The sequence below is a fragment of the Sciurus carolinensis genome, chromosome 4, assembly GCF_902686445.1.
Source record: "Sciurus carolinensis chromosome 4, mSciCar1.2, whole genome shotgun sequence".
Lineage (NCBI taxonomy): Eukaryota > Metazoa > Chordata > Mammalia > Rodentia > Sciuridae > Sciurus > Sciurus carolinensis.
Window position 1 is genome coordinate 139003440 of NC_062216.1, and position 17511 is coordinate 139020950.

General features: G+C 33.4%; 2 protein-coding genes across 14 annotated transcripts in view; one reads left to right on the forward strand and one right to left on the reverse strand.

Moving 5' to 3' along the window:
- Nucleotides 1-2835, forward strand: part of Acss3 (acyl-CoA synthetase short chain family member 3) — a 175847-nt gene extending 173012 nt beyond the window's left edge. The window contains exon 18 of the transcript XR_007108471.1: nucleotides 5-2835. The gene's annotated coding sequence lies outside the window, so the exon portion shown is untranslated. The remainder of the gene's footprint in view (nucleotides 1-4) is intronic.
- Nucleotides 1-17511, reverse strand: part of Ppfia2 (PTPRF interacting protein alpha 2) — a 462148-nt gene that overhangs the window by 2357 nt on the left and 442280 nt on the right. For 7 of the 13 annotated variants that reach the window (XM_047551047.1, XM_047551044.1, XM_047551042.1 and 4 more), the window contains 5 exons: nucleotides 15457-15554; nucleotides 7103-7278; nucleotides 5780-5848; nucleotides 2294-2453; nucleotides 1025-1116 (listed from right to left, as the gene is read on the reverse strand). In XM_047551047.1, coding sequence (XP_047407003.1) covers nucleotides 1058-1116; nucleotides 2294-2453; nucleotides 5780-5848; nucleotides 7103-7278; nucleotides 15457-15554 — 562 coding nt within the window. In that variant the 3' untranslated portion in view covers nucleotides 1025-1057. The remainder of the gene's footprint in view (nucleotides 1-1024; nucleotides 1117-2293; nucleotides 2454-5779; nucleotides 5849-7102; nucleotides 7279-15456; nucleotides 15555-17511) is intronic. The other 6 variants (XM_047551046.1, XM_047551045.1, XM_047551052.1 and 3 more) reach the window with 1 other exon arrangement.

The following is a 17511-nucleotide window of genomic DNA, read 5'->3' on the forward strand; positions in this document are numbered from 1 at the left end:
ATAGTGATTCAAATAAGGCAGCGTATCAGCTCCATGTTGGGCCCAAGAGACCAGCCAATTGTGGATGGAGCTTTTGGGTCAAGGCAGTGAATTAACAGCACAAGGTGAGCTGCTTGTACCTACTACTGCTTCCTGTCCTGCCCCTGGGCACACATTTCATTCTAAATATTGCTTTCAAAAGTTTTTCTTTTTTTCAAAATATTAATTCCTTGAAAATTCTAGAGTATTCTGATATAGCAATGTTTTAGGTCAAAATAATTTGTGAACATTTGACACTAGGAAAATATGGTTTTACTTATAAAACTATTTTTCAATAAAGTACCATTTTTGTATGGATTTGGAAATAGTTTCAACTGATATTTCTCTAAACACAAATATTCTGCATACTATATATATAAGGTTTTGTGCTGTTTCTGTCCTCCATTTTATGTTAATTTCATTTGGGGCCTATCTTACAGGCTCCATATACTTAATAGAATGCATAATTGTTTTCCACAAATATAAATCACTGATAAAAAGCAACATACTGAAAGTTCAGTGTTTTCAGTTTCTACTTTTGTTTTAATACTTCTAAATCGTTTTCCTCTCTCTGCCACTATTTGACACTAAGAACTTACTTAAATCCCCATCTGCCTACTTTGGCTACCTTATATAAAGTAGTCACTTAAATGTTTAATTTTTAGGTACCAAAATCTTATTAATAAAATGCTAGGGGAATCAGTATAAAATTCTTTTAAAAAGTAGAAAACAGTATGGTTAACCACGGGTCAATGTGTAATAACTGAATGACGGGCCTCCAATAGACAGACCTTCCAACCAGATGGGCGGTGATAGGAAACACCAAATTAAGAGTTAAAAAGAAGATTCCTTTCCCCTCTCTATCAGTTCAAAGGGGTTATCTCACGTCTGTACTGCTAGGCCATACCAAAAGGCACAGTGTATATTTACTAGTCTATGTAGGTTTCTTTTTTTTTTTTTTTTTTTTTTCTTTTGCTGGTTTGTCAGCCAAAGGGAAACTACTCACAGCAGGTCAGTGCTGCCTCCTTTGAGTGGCTTGTCAACATGAGTATGTGCGAACAGTGGAGTTGTCTAACCTCTGCAGTCTTGATGAAGCAACTGCAAATGGAGAAAAGGGCTTTAGAGGTTCTTGGATGATTGAGTACAAGATTTCAGATGAGAAAGATTTCTTTTCTCTGCCTAAAGGGGTACTGAACATATTAGTAGACCTTCTTTGTTTCAGATGTAAGCCACTCACATTCCTCTTCTCTAGACCCAGTTGCTAATAGAATTTTATCCCAATGTAATTTATTGAACTTTCCAGTGGTTATGTGTTCTTCCTTGGAAGAAATCTTAACAAGAGAGTTCCCCAGGGTGCTTCTGTTTTTGTTGTCAAGATGGCTTAGAGAATTCAGAATGGTAAACTGTGTTTTTCACCAAGTATTGAGGAACTTCTGTACTAATTTTAATCATGTTAAATTCCTCATGAATTTTGCTAACATGTTCCACAATATCAACAAGACATAAGAAATGTAAAGACAATAGTTTATGTTGAAACTAATTTTAAGAACCATAAAAGTTATGACCTTGAAGAGAAATAATGATTCTCAGTGGTTAATAATGAGATAATATTTCTATAATAATATTTTTCTTTTATTTAACAAACAAATCATTTTGTGACTACAATTTTACTGTTGTCTCTCCAGAATGACTGTTTTCCTTTGTGAATTATATATCAAAAGTCTAATGTCCACAGAAGGAAATTCTATTGGGACATTACTGTTGACTTTGTGTTTAATTCTCTTCTCATGACTGTGCTGGTTTATTTAAGACCTTCTGCCTTGGTCAGAGGTAAAAATTTTGATGAGTCTGGATTTCTAAGAAGATAAAACTTGCAGTATTTAAACATGCAAGGTGTCGGTGAGGTTAATTGTCATTTACTATGTCCAAATCCAATCTCTACCTTAAACAAATTATTTGCTTTGGGAATGGAAGAGTAAAGAAATGTAAGTCATGCAGATGTCTCTTATTCTTCCTAGATGTGGACATTAGCCAATGTCGATCTTTTTAGGATGTTTTAAATCATTTTAAAAATATGAATAAAGTGCCATGATTTCATGCATTAGCAGTTTACAAAAGGGTCTGGCTTTTGATGAAAGCAAAGTAAATTTCAAGCAGAGCAAACCAACTCAAGAAAAGAATTAATTCCACAAAGCTACGCAAGGTTAGAGAATTACACTTGCTTTTGCTTTAACAAGCATTTAAATTTACAAGCCAAAATGCAAAGCTACTGTACCATCCGTGGCCATTTTCCTCGACTGCCCCGATGTTGTGGTCAACCTAAATCCAGCTGGCAGTGTTTCTGAGGATCCAGGCATCATGCTGATTCCATGTACTTCACGAGGAGGAAACTGCCTTCTCCAGGTTGAGCCACGTCTAAAATTCTTGTCATCAGTCTGCAAGTACAGAGTTAGAATATGACGTTATGCAAACAATGTTATTAGTCCAGGTACATGAAGCTGGGTGCCTAGAAACTCAAAAAAGATTATTTGTATTCAGTCCATGGAGTAAACAAATGGAACAGTTATGGTTCATCTCCAGAGTTCTAAGATTCCAAAACAAAGAGTTAGGAGAGTTGAAGCAGAAATATATTTCTATGACTGTTCATGTGATTGCAAATCTAAGGTTTGGCATCTTTAAAGTAAACATCTTTGAAAACCTAAAATAAAATCCCCAAGTATTTTTCCAAAAGGAATATTGGATATATTTTGTTACACTTCATGCCAACTAGTTTATGGAATGAGATAATCTGTTTAATTGAATAAATTGTTAATCTGACTACATTTGACTCTCCACTTGAGAAATAATCATTTTATGTATACAAGATATTGATGTTGTTGGAAATCTATATTTATAATAGCCTGGATAATACGAGATATTGTAGTACTTAAACTGTGTAAGAAATGCTTACCTAGTGATTTGTTAGATTTCAGATGCTGCAGAATTAACTTGTAATTTGTTGAAAACCTTCACAGCCTGGACACATTCATTTCAGTCAATACAAGTGCTATTTAGGTGCCTCTGAGATCATAATGTAACTGATTAATAATATATTCCTGGTTGCTGATTTTTTAAATATTTTAATGAAATAATCTCTTCTCTTTGTATATTTAAATTACCTCTACCAATATGATTGTTTTCCTCTAAATTGGTAAACAGTAATATATAATTTATCACTTAACTAATATTTGCTGTGTCTAATTCTAAGGAAAATATTAAACATTCCACATACATCTTGTCTTCTAAAAATCACTAAATTTTTCCAGGGAAGGACCATTTATTTCCTGAAGTTACAACTAAGTATATGTTGTTTACCCTGATGTCTCATTTGACTTCATTTTGACATACAGATTATTAGGGTGATATAAAGCTCAAATTTCATTGTTATAAATGAATAACTATATAAAATTCTTGGGATATTATTTTGTTTTGTTTTGGTTTTGGTACCAGGGATTGAACCCAGAGGCACTCCACCAATATCCACTTTTTAAAAAAAAAAATTTTTATCTCAAGACAGGTTCTCACTAAGTTGTTTATGGCCTTGCTAAATTGCTGAAGCAGGTATTGAACTTGTGATCCTCTTTCCTTAGTCTCCCCAGCTGCTGGGGTTACAGGTACGTCACTCCCAGCTTATATGGAATTCTTAATAGACTACCAATTTAACTAACTGACATTAAAAGTCAATGTGGGAAAATGAAAATAAATTAAGACATATATCCACTGTTAAAATACCTCATATTGATGTCCAAATTTTAGTTAAGAGATGTCTGCTCTTCTTGTTATCAAGTGTTGTGTTTTATACTGCCCTAGACCTCCAAATGTTTGTAAATGAAGAAAAGAAACAATTTCATGGTTGTGACCTCTCTGACTTAAGAATCCGTATAGAAGTTAGTGTGCTAAATATAAATATCCCTCAGATCTACCAAACCGTACATTACATTGTAGGGCTATGCAACTCCTATAATGAACACACTCAGGGCTTCAAAATAAGCCAGTAAATTGAGTTTTATTTGACTTCTCACATTTGTTCTTTTAGCATACAACATGTTTACTACAGAAAGTTAATGGGAATTCTAAGCAACAATGTCATGGGAGAAAAAAATTTTCATGAGATGGGATTAAGAGATACATTTATGATTAAAGCCCACAGAAGCAAATCAACACTTCTCAAACTGTTTCAGTTGAATCTGAATTGATCAGCCAAGTCCAAGAAATAAATCCACTGTGATTTTAGGCAGGTTTTTGGCTATTTTTGCTCATTCAAAAAGAAGTTAAACAAAAAAGACTACAGGGTTGAAATAACAAAATCGTGTATTGTACTTTTTAAAATAAACAAAAGAGATTGACTATTTTAAAGGCAGATAGTCATATCCTATTTAAAAGACCTTTCTGCTTCTTCATTGCCCTCAGGATACAATATCATAACTCATTAGGCTGGTGTCTCTACCAAGACATTTTCCTGAGGTAAATCCACATTTTAGAATGTAGCAATAGGATATATCTTTAAGAATTTGGTTAAAATTCCTTTCTAATTTTAAATAAGAATAACTGTATTTTAAAGTGTAGGCAATCATACAAACTTTTTGAATCAATTTAGAATAAGTACTAAAAAGATTGTTAAACAACTTTTAAAGACTAAAATCAGTAAAGGATCAACTGAATTTTTTAAAATACTGATAAATATCCTGATTGGATAAAAGAATGAATTTATTAGATTATGGAATATAGATTATCTCCCTATAATCTCCGTAAAGAACAGCATATATTTTATAATGTCAAGATGTCTGCCCTGCTCATTTGAATATAGAATTTTTGCCCTATTTTAGGATTTGCTTAGTTCATTCATAAAAATTATTTAAACAGCCTATTTTTATAGCCAGGAAGTACCTGCACTTTGCAACATAGAATTATATATCTCTCTATGTTCTGCTTCATAGCAAGGTTTCCTTTTCACTTTTAGAAAACTCCTGCAAAAATCTCAGGACTACTAAAAGTTTCTGTCAATCGGGTTTACTGATATCTCCTATATTTATTAACTCAGGAGGTTTCTCATGTGTTTATTGTTTTCCATATAATTAAACCATGCATATATTATATATATAGAGTCTTACATTCAATATACCTTTCACATCCTATGATTGTTAAAAATGTTATTTTGTTTATTTTGAAGGAAAACACAATACTGACACCTAAAATAATGAAAATATTCTTATTTATTGAACATAGAATGTTTATTGAAAACATTTATTGAAAATTTTATCCTCATTTTAATATCCTGATATTTTCTGAGAAGATATATATTTAAGAAACAAGCATCTTCTTATTAAAAAGGTGAGCTTGTCAATGTTAATGTTTTTATTGCTTATAATTAAAAAAATGTTCAACATTTTGGTCATTCATGTTGAAAAAAGTCTGTTTGAATTACTTTTCATTGTTTCTAAGTGCTAAAATGATATATTTATGAATTCATAATGTTCTTTTCAAAACTAAATAATATCATTTGATATTTAAGAATAATCATGGGGAAAATTCTAGATTCTACCCACAAATTTTGTTAATTTCCAAGAATCATTCCTTAAAAGTAAAGATGTTCTGTTATTTTTCCTATACTCTTAAAGATCCAGATCCTTTTTTGGTTTTGTTCTGGGGTGCTGGGCATTGAACTCAGAGCCTTGTGCACACCAGATCAAGGGTCCCTTTTGAATGTTAGGTAAGGACTTACTTCATCCAGTCGTCGTTCAGTCCCTAGGGCCAAGAGGTTGTTGTATTCCCTTTCAAGAATCTGCCTTGCCTGTTGACAGCAAGTTAGAGTTACCATCAATGAAATCACATTTTACTTAAAAAAAAAAAAAAAAAAATATATAGATTATATTTACCTGAGAATGCATTACAAACTGCAGTTTCGTTATGGGGTGTTGAGGGATTTACTCCTCCATGTCTATAAGCCACTGTAAATTTTAGCTATAAGTACTAGTGGGGGCCATTTTCTTTTGTCCATGGAAGAGTAGAGAGACTTCTTACTTTATTTCAATTGAATATTTTATATAAATTTTGAAATATTCAAAAACAAAAGAAAAAGTTGTATCGTAAATTTTTATCAGAGCTATGCAGGTACTTCTTTAAACTTACCAATGGTCATTTAGAGAAAGTTTAGATATTAAAAATTCCTGTGCCCTATCCCCTCATAACTGATTTCTTAGAGGACTGCGATGTCGATTGGACAGCTTACTTTTAATTTGCATGAAACTCCACTGATTCAAATAGTTATCTGGATTTGGGAATCACTGGCATATCCAATGTTAAGTGCCTGCATAATTCAGACATGTAAATAGAAAGAACTGCCTCTCAGAAAGGCAGAAACTAAAGATCATCTGTCAGAAATATTGTTTTGGGGAATCTGGTATTCAGGGGAGAGGTTAGACTAGAAAACCTCCAACTCCCTTCTTGTTTAATTTTATGATTTTGTTTTGGCTAGAAATCTAGTAGCTTGAAATCAAAATCCTAGTTACACATTTGAAAGATTAAGCTAATTTTCATTAAGAATTATGAATATGTTAAGTGAAGTAAGCCAGACATAGAAAGACAAGTATTGCATGATCTTATGCATATGTGGAATCTAAGAAAGTTGATCTCATAGCAGTTGAGTGTAGTCTGTGGCCATGAAAGGCTGAAGAAAGTATGGGGAGGAAATGCGAAGGGTTAATTAATAGGTACTAAGTTACAACTATGAAGTTACAAGAAGTTCTTGTGTGCTATTGCTAAGTTCAAAAAGCAAGAAGAAAAGATTTAAAGTTTTACCATAAAGAAATAAATGTTTGAGTAAATACAAATGTTTAGCCTGATTTAAATATTATGCAGTATAACATGCATTGAAACATCGCATTACCCCATTAGTATACAATTTTTACGTTTTTATGTATTGGTTAAAAATAAGTTTAATTAAAAAAAAAAGAATCACAAACACAGAGCTGCATTTTCCTCATAAAGACTAAATTTGTCATTACATTAACCAAGACCAATGAAACTTCAGCACAAAGGGGCTTGCCTGAGTGTTCTGTGTTGGAATCTGTAAGAGTAAAGCTAAGCTGCTGTAGTCAAAGTTCTCATCCAAGGCTATAAGTGAGCCATGCACGCCACTTTCAAGAATATTATTGGCATATTCTCGAAGTCCAATTGCTTGTATCCAGCGAATAACTCGATCATTGCTCCATACCAGCACATCTGGGAAAGAGAGGCATCTTGTTAGCCTACAGTACTTTGCTCAATAAAGAAAACTTCTTCCTCTACCAACCACAGGTATTCCATTAAGTCACATTTATGCTGATTGGTACACTCCCTAGGGCACCTAGTCCAGAAACAAAGCCGTCATTTTCAGGATGCTTGTTATTGCTGAAACAACATTTACTGAAACATGCCTCAAAAGTGGTTTTTTTTTTTTCATACTAGAGCCCTAGGAGTCCATCTGAAGTTTAATGTTTTTACCACCAGATGGGGACATTTCTTATTTGTGTCTTGATAACACAAGAGTAAACAGCAAAAGACCTAATACTGTTGTTCTTCATCAGAAATATTTATTAACCACTACTTAAATATTGCGTATACACATGAGAATCTTCATTTTCACCTAAAGTAATATATAACACAGACAAGAACAGTAAAATAATAACAGGGACCAAGTAGACCAATACTTACCCTGGTATTGTCAATTCATTATCTTTCAATAACATTCTAGTGCAAAAATCAAATACCAGTCAAGTTGCAAGTTGTTTTGCCTTTGGTAAAAAGTAGTGGCTTATTGAAGTACAAAACACTTCTATTTCTATTTAAGTAAAAATAAAACCTTCAGGGAAATGTCATCTGTTCCTTTTTTTAGACAAACACTTAGAAAAGTATATTTTGTCATTTCTTTTCTATTTCTTCTCATTAGGAGTTGGCAGAGTGCTACATGCAAACTAATAAATAGAAGAATCACAAAGTTCCATAGAAAACAGAATTTTAAGGAATTTAAGGGTAAATGAAAAACATTGAAACATTTTTCCTCTTGGTAGAAAGAAAAAAAATCCCTATATTTAAGTAAAGTGTTCTTGTTAATTTTTGTTTTTTGAGTGAAATTCATACCTTTTTCAGAAAAAGCTTAAAAATAGTTTGAGACATATTTTTCAGCTTCAGCTGTTTATTTCCCCCTATTTCCATTACCTACAAAATCAAGGTAGTATTTGGAGGAAGCAGGAAGAGTATTTTATATTGTTTAAATTTTTCAAAAGCATTATTAATTTGTCCTAATGCATTCATTTAGAACCAGTTTGAGTTTTCTTCTGTTTAACATTAAGGAAGTAAAGTAATACCACAGTCCCACAAAGATTCACTCACTCACTTTCTCGATCATTATATCCACCCCAACAGTAACCAACATACTGAGTACCCTCACTACAATTTTATCCTTTTTAGCTTCAATAAATGAAATCATACTTTTGTGTGATAAGTACTTTGGTGTCTTTCACTCAGTATGGGATAAAGCAATAGGTAATAGCTTGTTTATCCTCATTGTTGTTTATTATTCCATTGTATGATTATGCTGCAATATAATATGTCTACTGCTGATGAACACTTAGGTGGATTCTACTTTGGGTTATTAATGATAGTGCTGCTTTGAATATTGTTTTATATGTATTTTGCTGTGTGTACTTGTATATCACAAGTTGGTAAATAACAATGAATAGAATTGTTAAGTCATATGGTTTACATATATTCAATGTTATCAGATTTTGCTAAATAAATTATACTTTTGCAATATAAGTTGTACTAATAAAGTATGAGGACAAGTATCCTTGTCAGTAGTTTTTAATTTTCATTTATTAGTTTTGTGTGCTTATTTTTTGAGCTTTTATGTTAAATGTGTGATGCTATGGGGTGAATTGTTTTTCCAAAAAATTCACATGAAAGTCTTAACTTTCAGGACCTCAGAATGTAACTTTATTTGAATACAGTCTTCAAAGAAATGATCAATTCAAAGGAGGTAATTAAAGTGAACCCTAATATAATATGACTGGTACCCTTCTTAAAGGGGAAATTTCAAAGCCTACCATGGTGTCATGTGCCTGTGAGGCTAACTATCAGGAGACTGACATGGGAAAATCTCTTTTGAGTGCAACATAGTGAGACTTTGTCTCAAAAAAATAAATTGGGGAATGTGCAAATAGATATGCACACATGGAGAATGACATGTGAAGGTGAAGGAAGAGATCAGGGTGATGCTCCCATAGCCCAAAGAATTCTAACTGTTGCTGGCAAACCATCAGAAGCCAGGGGAGAGAAGCAAGGAGCAGATTCTTTCATTGCCCTCAGAAGGAACCAACCGTGTTAACATCTTGATCTGCAACTTCAAACTTCTGTAACAGTGGGACAGTAGAGTTCAGTTGGTTAAACCACACAGTTTTGTGTACTTTCTTAAAGCAACCCAGCAAACTACCCTATCATTGTAGGTTTAATCAATAACTCCCATTAGAATTGTGGAAATATCTATTCATTTTGGATCTGTCAATTTTGCTTTTTATATTTTAAATTTATGTATTAGAAGCATAAAAAGTTTATTCATTCCCTTTTATTATAAAGTACCTTACTTATTTTTAATATTTTTTTCTGCCTACAGTCTATATTCTGATATTAGAAAAAGCACAGCAACTTTGGGTTATTATTTGCATGTGTGTCTCCTTTACTTCTAATTCTTCCTATGTTTAAGATGTGTCCACTATATAGAGGATGTTAATGTTTTGTGTTTTCATCTATCCTTCAATTAGATTGGTTAGTCTACTCCTGTTTCATATTTCACATATTTGAGTTTAAATCTACATCTTTCTGTCTGTCTTACCTGTCTGTCATGGTTTGGGACTGAAATGTCCCTCAAGGCTCATGTGTGAAAGGTTTGGTATCCAATGCAGCAAGCTCGGGGGCGGGGGGGGGGGCCTTTTGGGAAGTGATTGGGTCATGAATACTCTCCCCTCATGATGGAGTCATAGCTGAATAGACTATTGGTGGAAACTGTAAGAAGTGGGACACAGTGGAAAACGTGGGTCCCTCGGGGTGTGCCCTCAGCAGCTACATCTTGTCTCTGGCTGCTATGAAGTGCTCTGCTCCACATGCCCTCTCCACCATGATGTTTTGTCTCATCTCAGGCCCAAAGCAATGGAGCCAGTCCAACACGGAATGAAACCTCTGAAACTGTGAACCAAAATAAATATTCCCTCCTCTCACTTATATTTTTCTCAGGTATTTTGTCACAATGATGAAAAGTTGATTAAGACACTGTCATTTTTGCCTTCTTTCTTTCCCTTTTATTTGTGCTTTTGAAAAATTTTATTCTACTAGTCAATCTACTAGTTTTTGATGTTAGCACTTTATATATATTTTTTGTTAGTCACACAGCTCATAATATGCACCTTTGGCTTCTTAGAGTCTATAAATTAGCCCTTTTATCATTTCCTGGATAATGCAAAGACCTTCAAACAATTTAATTTCTTTTACCCAATTCCTGTCTTTTGCATTATAGTTATGTATTTAAATTCTATGTAAAATTTAAACCCTGCAGGCATTATTTTTTTTATTATTGCTAAATTTACTCATTTAATACTATTATTATCAAATTTATTAAATATTTATGGTCTTTAAGATAATTTCCCTTGTGTCCACCTTATTCATTCTAATATTTATTTTCTATTTTGATTTTCTGGTGAAGTATTCTCTCAGATTTTGTCTGTCTGAAAGTGTATGCTCTGCCTTTAATATTGATGGGACATGCTTCATTCTAGGTAAAATGTTAGTTTAATTCATCATTTGAAGCATATTCCATTTTCCTCTAGCATTGTTTTAGTTGAGCAACATCAGCTATATTGTTCTTTTGGAAGTAATATGGAGTTTATTCTGCTAAAGTCTAAGATTTTTTGGAGAGGTCTTGATTTTTCAGCAGCTCTACTATAATGTGTTTAGACATGTTTTGTTTTCCATTTTCTTTTAAATCTTACTTGTGGTTCACAGAGTATCTGAATTTGTGGCTTCCTGTTCCCGTTAGGTTTTTTTTTTTTTTTTTTTTTTTAATCTCTCAGTATCTTTTCAAATATAGCCTCTTCCTCATTCTCTCTCCCCTTTTTCTGAGATTCCAGTTGAACACACACTAGACTCCTTGCCATGTCCAATGTATTGCCAATGATTTGCTTTCTATCATTCATCCTTTTGTTTTGGAAATTCTTTTGTATTTCAGGCCAGGTATTTTCAAGAGATCTGTCTTATTTTGCTGAACTTCTCTTCTACTGTTAAACTACATATAGAGTTCTTAATTTTTTATACTTTCCACTTCTTGAAATTTCCCGTTTAACTATATTCTTAACATGTTAATTATAGCAATAATTAAAAATTTTCTATTTTGCTACTTAGTTCCCTAACACACTAATAATAATTTTTTTAAAGTTCATGTCTCGGTAGAAACAAAAGCACCATGTCAAGGTCAACTGCAGATACATATTACTATTTTCTGATTTTATTCTCCTGATCGTCCTCATTTTCACCATTAGTGGAACTGTCTGATTTTTAAAGTTGAATACCAGACATCAATTTTTAATTTCTGCTTCTGTTGCTCTTAAAAGTTCACAAATGTTTCAGGAGGAAAGTTGTACAAAATGTCATGCTTATCTCCAGGATCTTGGTTCCCCTGAACCTGGCAGTTTGGCACCTCTGAATTCCAACCTCCTTTCCCTATTTCTCTGTGAGACAGAGAAGAAGCAGTGGAGGATCTCAGGTTTACCATTTAGCTCATGTGTTTCTCTGTTGTCCAAGATCACAGCTTCTCCAGTCTTGGTTGTCTTAGTTGCTTTCTACTACCTTTAAATAGCTATTTATTGATGTATCTATCCTTTCTATTTGTTACTGGTTAAAGATTTGTCTTATTCAGTGTACTTCATTATAGTAAGAAATAAAAGTTTCTAAAATTCATGTGTGCTCTTTTTGTTTCTGTACATCCATGATATTGGTACAGCATTCGTATGTGATCTGGATACTTAGATGAATCTGCCCCCTATTTCTCTCCTTAATTTCTGTTTTGGCTTTGAATAATCTCATTTGAAAAGAAAGATGCTAAGTCTTTCTTTGGTTTAGCCATGAAGAACAGGTAGCAATGTCTGCTTCCCAGTCTTATTACCATTCCCTATTCCACCCAGAGCAGAATGAATTTCTGCAAGAAGTGGGACATTTATTGTCCCGATCAGAGTTTCGCCTCTTTCTTTTCCCATGTCTTCAGCAAAACAAAGGAGGTTAAAACTTCCTCATTGATCTGCAGTAAATAGGGAATTTCATGTTACATAAGTTTGCTGGGTCTCCCTAGTTGAGTTCTGAAGTGTAGGTTTTCCTCTGAGTTTGCGTTAGCTTTTTCCATTCCCACCTTCCCTTGAGGTGTGAAAACTCAGAAAATGGAATGTAAGTTGTTTAATATTATATTTTGAGAGCAACTGATTCTTTTAACTGCTGGTTATCTTGCACTTGAACTTTAAAAGCTCGGTGGGTATGTATAGGTGGCAGCCACAGTTCTCCATGTGATTTTACTAAATTCAACATTTTTTAAAAGATCAATGGACTAGGACTAATACTTTCATCAAGAACACAATAAAAATCGTCCAGTTTTCATTGTACTATGTAGATTTCTAATTAATAAGTGTTTGTTCTTTTCTAGAATTGGGTTAATGTTTTGGTAGTCTAAGATACGTTAGGGTGCCATCATATTTATATGTCATATGTGCAAGTATATGTCAATCAAAATTTCCATTGTCATACCTGTAATCAAGAGTGATCAAAGATATAAAATAATACATTTTGGGAGTAAAGACAAATAAAGCACTAATTCAGCTTTTGCAGAACAGAAACATATCCTTTTTTTCATTTTGTAAATCAGATTCCCTTCTATAAACCTGTTTCCAGGCAAAATTTATGCCTTGACTTTTAATGTTCTGTAGGAATCCTCTTGACCTAAACAATAAGTGTTGACTGTTTCCTAGCAACAAATTAAATGTTAGTACATTCTTGATACTTTTTTCACTTCAGAAAACTGTTTATTAAGGTCAAGGTTAATTAACACTTCAGATATTAACCAAGACCCCTAGTTACAGTTGAGAGTTATTCCTGTAAATGTCACCAGATCAATTATAGGAAATAGAGGCTATTTATGATCTCACTCACTGTTAGTTAGCATATGGAGTTGTTTGTATATAATCATAGTGAATCATGGCAATTTTTCTCAAGGCAGTACTCTAACCAGCAATTGCCAAATTCTAATAAAACATTTGGTGTAGAGCCAAATGGGTAATTCTTCTCTTTTATATCTATCTATATATGAAGAATTTCATGTGGTGAAACAAGGCATAATAAAATCTAATTGAAAAAAAAAAAAAAAAAACTTCAGAAAGAAAACTAGAAAGTGGTCCCCCATCGGCAAAATCTATTTGTGAGCTGAAACATCCTTTGTTAGGTCAAATCACACTACCTTCTGATGTCTATCTTTGGTCCATTAGTTCCCAAATTTCAATTCAACTGAAGAACAATGCACTGAAAACAACCTACAATTTCCTGGGTCCCCAAAATAAAGTGAAATTGAACAACACGATTTTGATAATGGAAAAGCACTTTCTTGCTCCTCAGTAATGAGTCCAATGAAGCGTTAGGAGAAATCCACTGTGTGTATAGTTACTCTTCCATGAACCATAGACAAAAAAATATTTTTAACCAGTAATTTCAACATGCACTCAAGCACAGACCACGGACTAATGTACTGTCCAAGAACTGCCAGAGAAAAAAAGTAATTTCTGACCTTGTTTATCACAAGTGAAGATCATGGAAGTCTAAAAGAGGTGACCTTAAATACAGAATAAAAGAGCACCTCATTTTAATATCGGGGAAGTGGGAGTTACATGTAAAATAGGTTCTGATCTAAAGTAAGCCCCCAATGATGTTAAGATAAAGACAGAGAATCAGGCCTAACTGAATAGCTAATGACATGAAAACACCCACAGCATTTAATGAAATGCTTGAAGGAATCAATTCTTAGGTAAGAGGAAATGGAAACAGAGATGAGACAAGTAATTTAACATCCAAGAAATTTCCTAAATAATTTTTGGTTATATTTGTATTAATAAGCCTTTTCTCCCTTCTTTAATAAAGCAGCATCAGTGAATTGATGAATTTTACCCCAAAAAGGTCTACAGACACTTAAGCCTTATGTCCAAAAAATTGATTTTTGTCTTTCAACAGTAATAAAGATTCCACCAAATCTTTATTGTTAACAAGTACAGAATTTAACATTTTCTTCTTTTTTTCTCCTTCCCCCTATATATTAAGACTCTCAACATTTAGATAGTTGCTATAATTGAAATGGCTTTAGTGCGGTCCTGTGGTTTCATGTGTTGGAAACATGGATCAGAGGTGGGGCCTAGTGAGAGGCCCTGCCATCCATTGAGGGCGCTACCCTTCTAGGGGTTGAAGGTCATTCTTAGGACACCTTGGTAGTTCTCTGGAGAGGATGGATTTTTGTAGAAACTTGATCCTGGTCCCACCCAGCTTTCCAGTTTTCTGTCAGTAATGTGACTTCTTGTTGCCACTGTGCTCCCACACCATTGTCAACCACCATGTGGTGACACAACCAAGGGGACCTTTGCAAAGTCCTGTGCCAAGCTATCTGGACTTTCAGCCTCCCAAACAAGGAGGTATATGAACCTCTTTTTGTTATTATATTAGTATGCCTCAGGTATTTTGTTACAGTAACACAAAATTAATATAATGCTTAATTATTAAATATAATACTTTTCAATACATTTGCAATATGGAGTTCTTGTTATTTGAATCAAACAGTTTTATATACAGTTTTATACTGCAGCAATTAGCAATAATTCTAAAACCATTCTCAGCTAAAACTATTAATGCACTAGTCTAGTTTCTAGGAGGGAAGCTCCTATATAAATTCTGTAACTATAATCCAAATAAAATTTTTGGACACTGAAATAAAATTTAAATCATATAAATCAAAAATGAACCACAATTAAAAATATATATACCATATCTCTCTCAATCATTACAACAATGTTCCATTAAAAGTTTGACAAAAAATATCTACATGGAGATACCTTTAGTATAAGTAAAATTAATAGGTCCAGAGAAATAAATCTCCACTCAAAAAATCAAGAATATGTTCCAAATGGAATATTCACCCTAAAACAATTTCCTTTTCTGTGTTATAATTAGGAAAACAAATGACAGTGACTTCTAAACAAAAAACTTACGCTGCTTAATGACCATATAACATATATAGAAAAAAAAGCTAAAATATCAGAGAAAAGGAATTTGATATGAAAGAAAGACATATATTACCCTTTATTTCATGTTGGCTTGCTTCTCGTCTTCTCTCTAGTTCTTTTCTGTCATAATTCAACCGTTTTAAGCACATAATTCCATACTGTAAACTTGTTCTGTTATTAAAAAAAAAAACATTAAATTAACTCAGCAGGTGGAGACTGTCCTTTGCTGAATAATATACAACACTATGCACCATTTCTTAGGGCATCAGGCTGATAAATGACATTTCCAGTTCAATCCTCCAGTATTGGAAGGAAATAAATTTATAATTATTCTAGGCACACAATGCTTACAAAGCATTTTCTTTCTAAAGAGGAGAAAAACTATTTGCAAAATAAGAAAAACAGCTTTGAAAATGATCTATACATCTCTGCCTTCCATTTACTCTCTCTATATTATGTGCTAACAAATTCATATTTTACTCATTTGAAAAGAATTTAAAGTCCCCTTAAGGAGATTGAAGGGATCTTATTGGAAATGGATACCCTATTCTTAAGCTGATGATAAAATAAGCATAAAAACATGAGTAATTTCAATAATACAATAGAGCACCAAATACGAAAAGGAACAGGCAACAATTCTAAGTGATAACAGAGCATTACAGAGAGAGAGAAAGAGAGAGAGAAAGTCAGCAGATATTGAAACTGTGAAAAGGAGGAATAGAAAATTGATCCTTAAAAGATCAGGTAGCAGGAAAAGGGTTATTAAGGAAAATGTTGCAGCGTCAGGAACACAGGCTTGCAGATGAAATGTCAAAGGTGTCCTGATGGTGAGGCATTGCATCCAGAATTGAAACCCAGGCCAGGAAGTAGGAGGAACACTGTTACAGAAGGAGAGTGGGGTGTTTTCAGGACAGCCTTGCATTTCGTGTATGAAATACATCCAGGTGAATGAGAATTACTGGATGATTTTCAGAGGAGGAAGGAAGGAATGACAAGGAGGAAGGAATTTTTTTTTTTTTTTTTTTAGAGAAGAATTTCATAGCAAAAAAGACATGGAGTATAAGTAATCCTAGAGGATAGGCAAACCAATTAAGGGACACAGCCATGAGTATGAAAATCAAATCCAGACACTAGAGATGTCCAGGGAGAAGAAATTAGAAGATTTGGTGATATTACATAGAAGGCCAATGGCAGTGTGATAGGAAAAATAAAATCTCTAGATTTAGAAACACAATCATTAGCTATTGGTAAAATTGAAGTGTTAAAGAAGACAAACATTTAAACATATACACTGGCTAGGTGACATGTAAATGTTAGATGCATTTCCAAGCTCTGCATTTTAATAAAAACAATTTTAAGTCAAATATTTCAGAATCAGAGAAAGAAAGAATGAAAACGAAAGGAAAGAAGGAAGGAAGGGAGGGAGAGAGGAAGGGAAGGAAGAAATCAATCTACATTTGGTGAGTGTGCTGGGCTAAAGTATGTTCTCCTCAAATTCATATGATGATGCTCTAATCCCAGGTACCTGAGAATGTCACTGTATTTGGAGATGATATTTAAAAGGTAATTACATTAAATGGGACCACAAGGGTGGTCCCTAATCTAATGACTGGTGTTTTTGTAAGAGGGAAAATGTGGACAGAAACAGTTGGAGCAGGAACTCACAGAGGAAAGATCATATGAGAATACAAAGAGAAGGTGGCAATCAAGTCAATAAGAGAGACCTCAGAAGAAACCAGACCTGTCAACACCTTCATGTCATATTCATACCTTCTAGAACATAGAGTAGGAGGATATCAGAGTGTAACATAGAACTTAAGGTCTAGTATAGTAAACCCCCTCTGCCTGCTACCTGGTAAACAACTTGAGGAAAGAGATTGCATTTCATTCACCTGGGTCCTCAAAGCTATCCAGCAACACAATCAAGTGTTTTATTCTGAAAATTAATGTACAAATATGCAAAATCACTAAAAGACATGTAAAATCAAAAGGCACAAATATGCCTTTCATAGAAGAATTTTTTTCTCAAAAATTTTCAAGTATTTCCCTAAATTATAACTTATAACCACGTTTATAGGGTTGTACTACAAATATTTTTATTCTTCATAAATAATTTCAATATATGTAC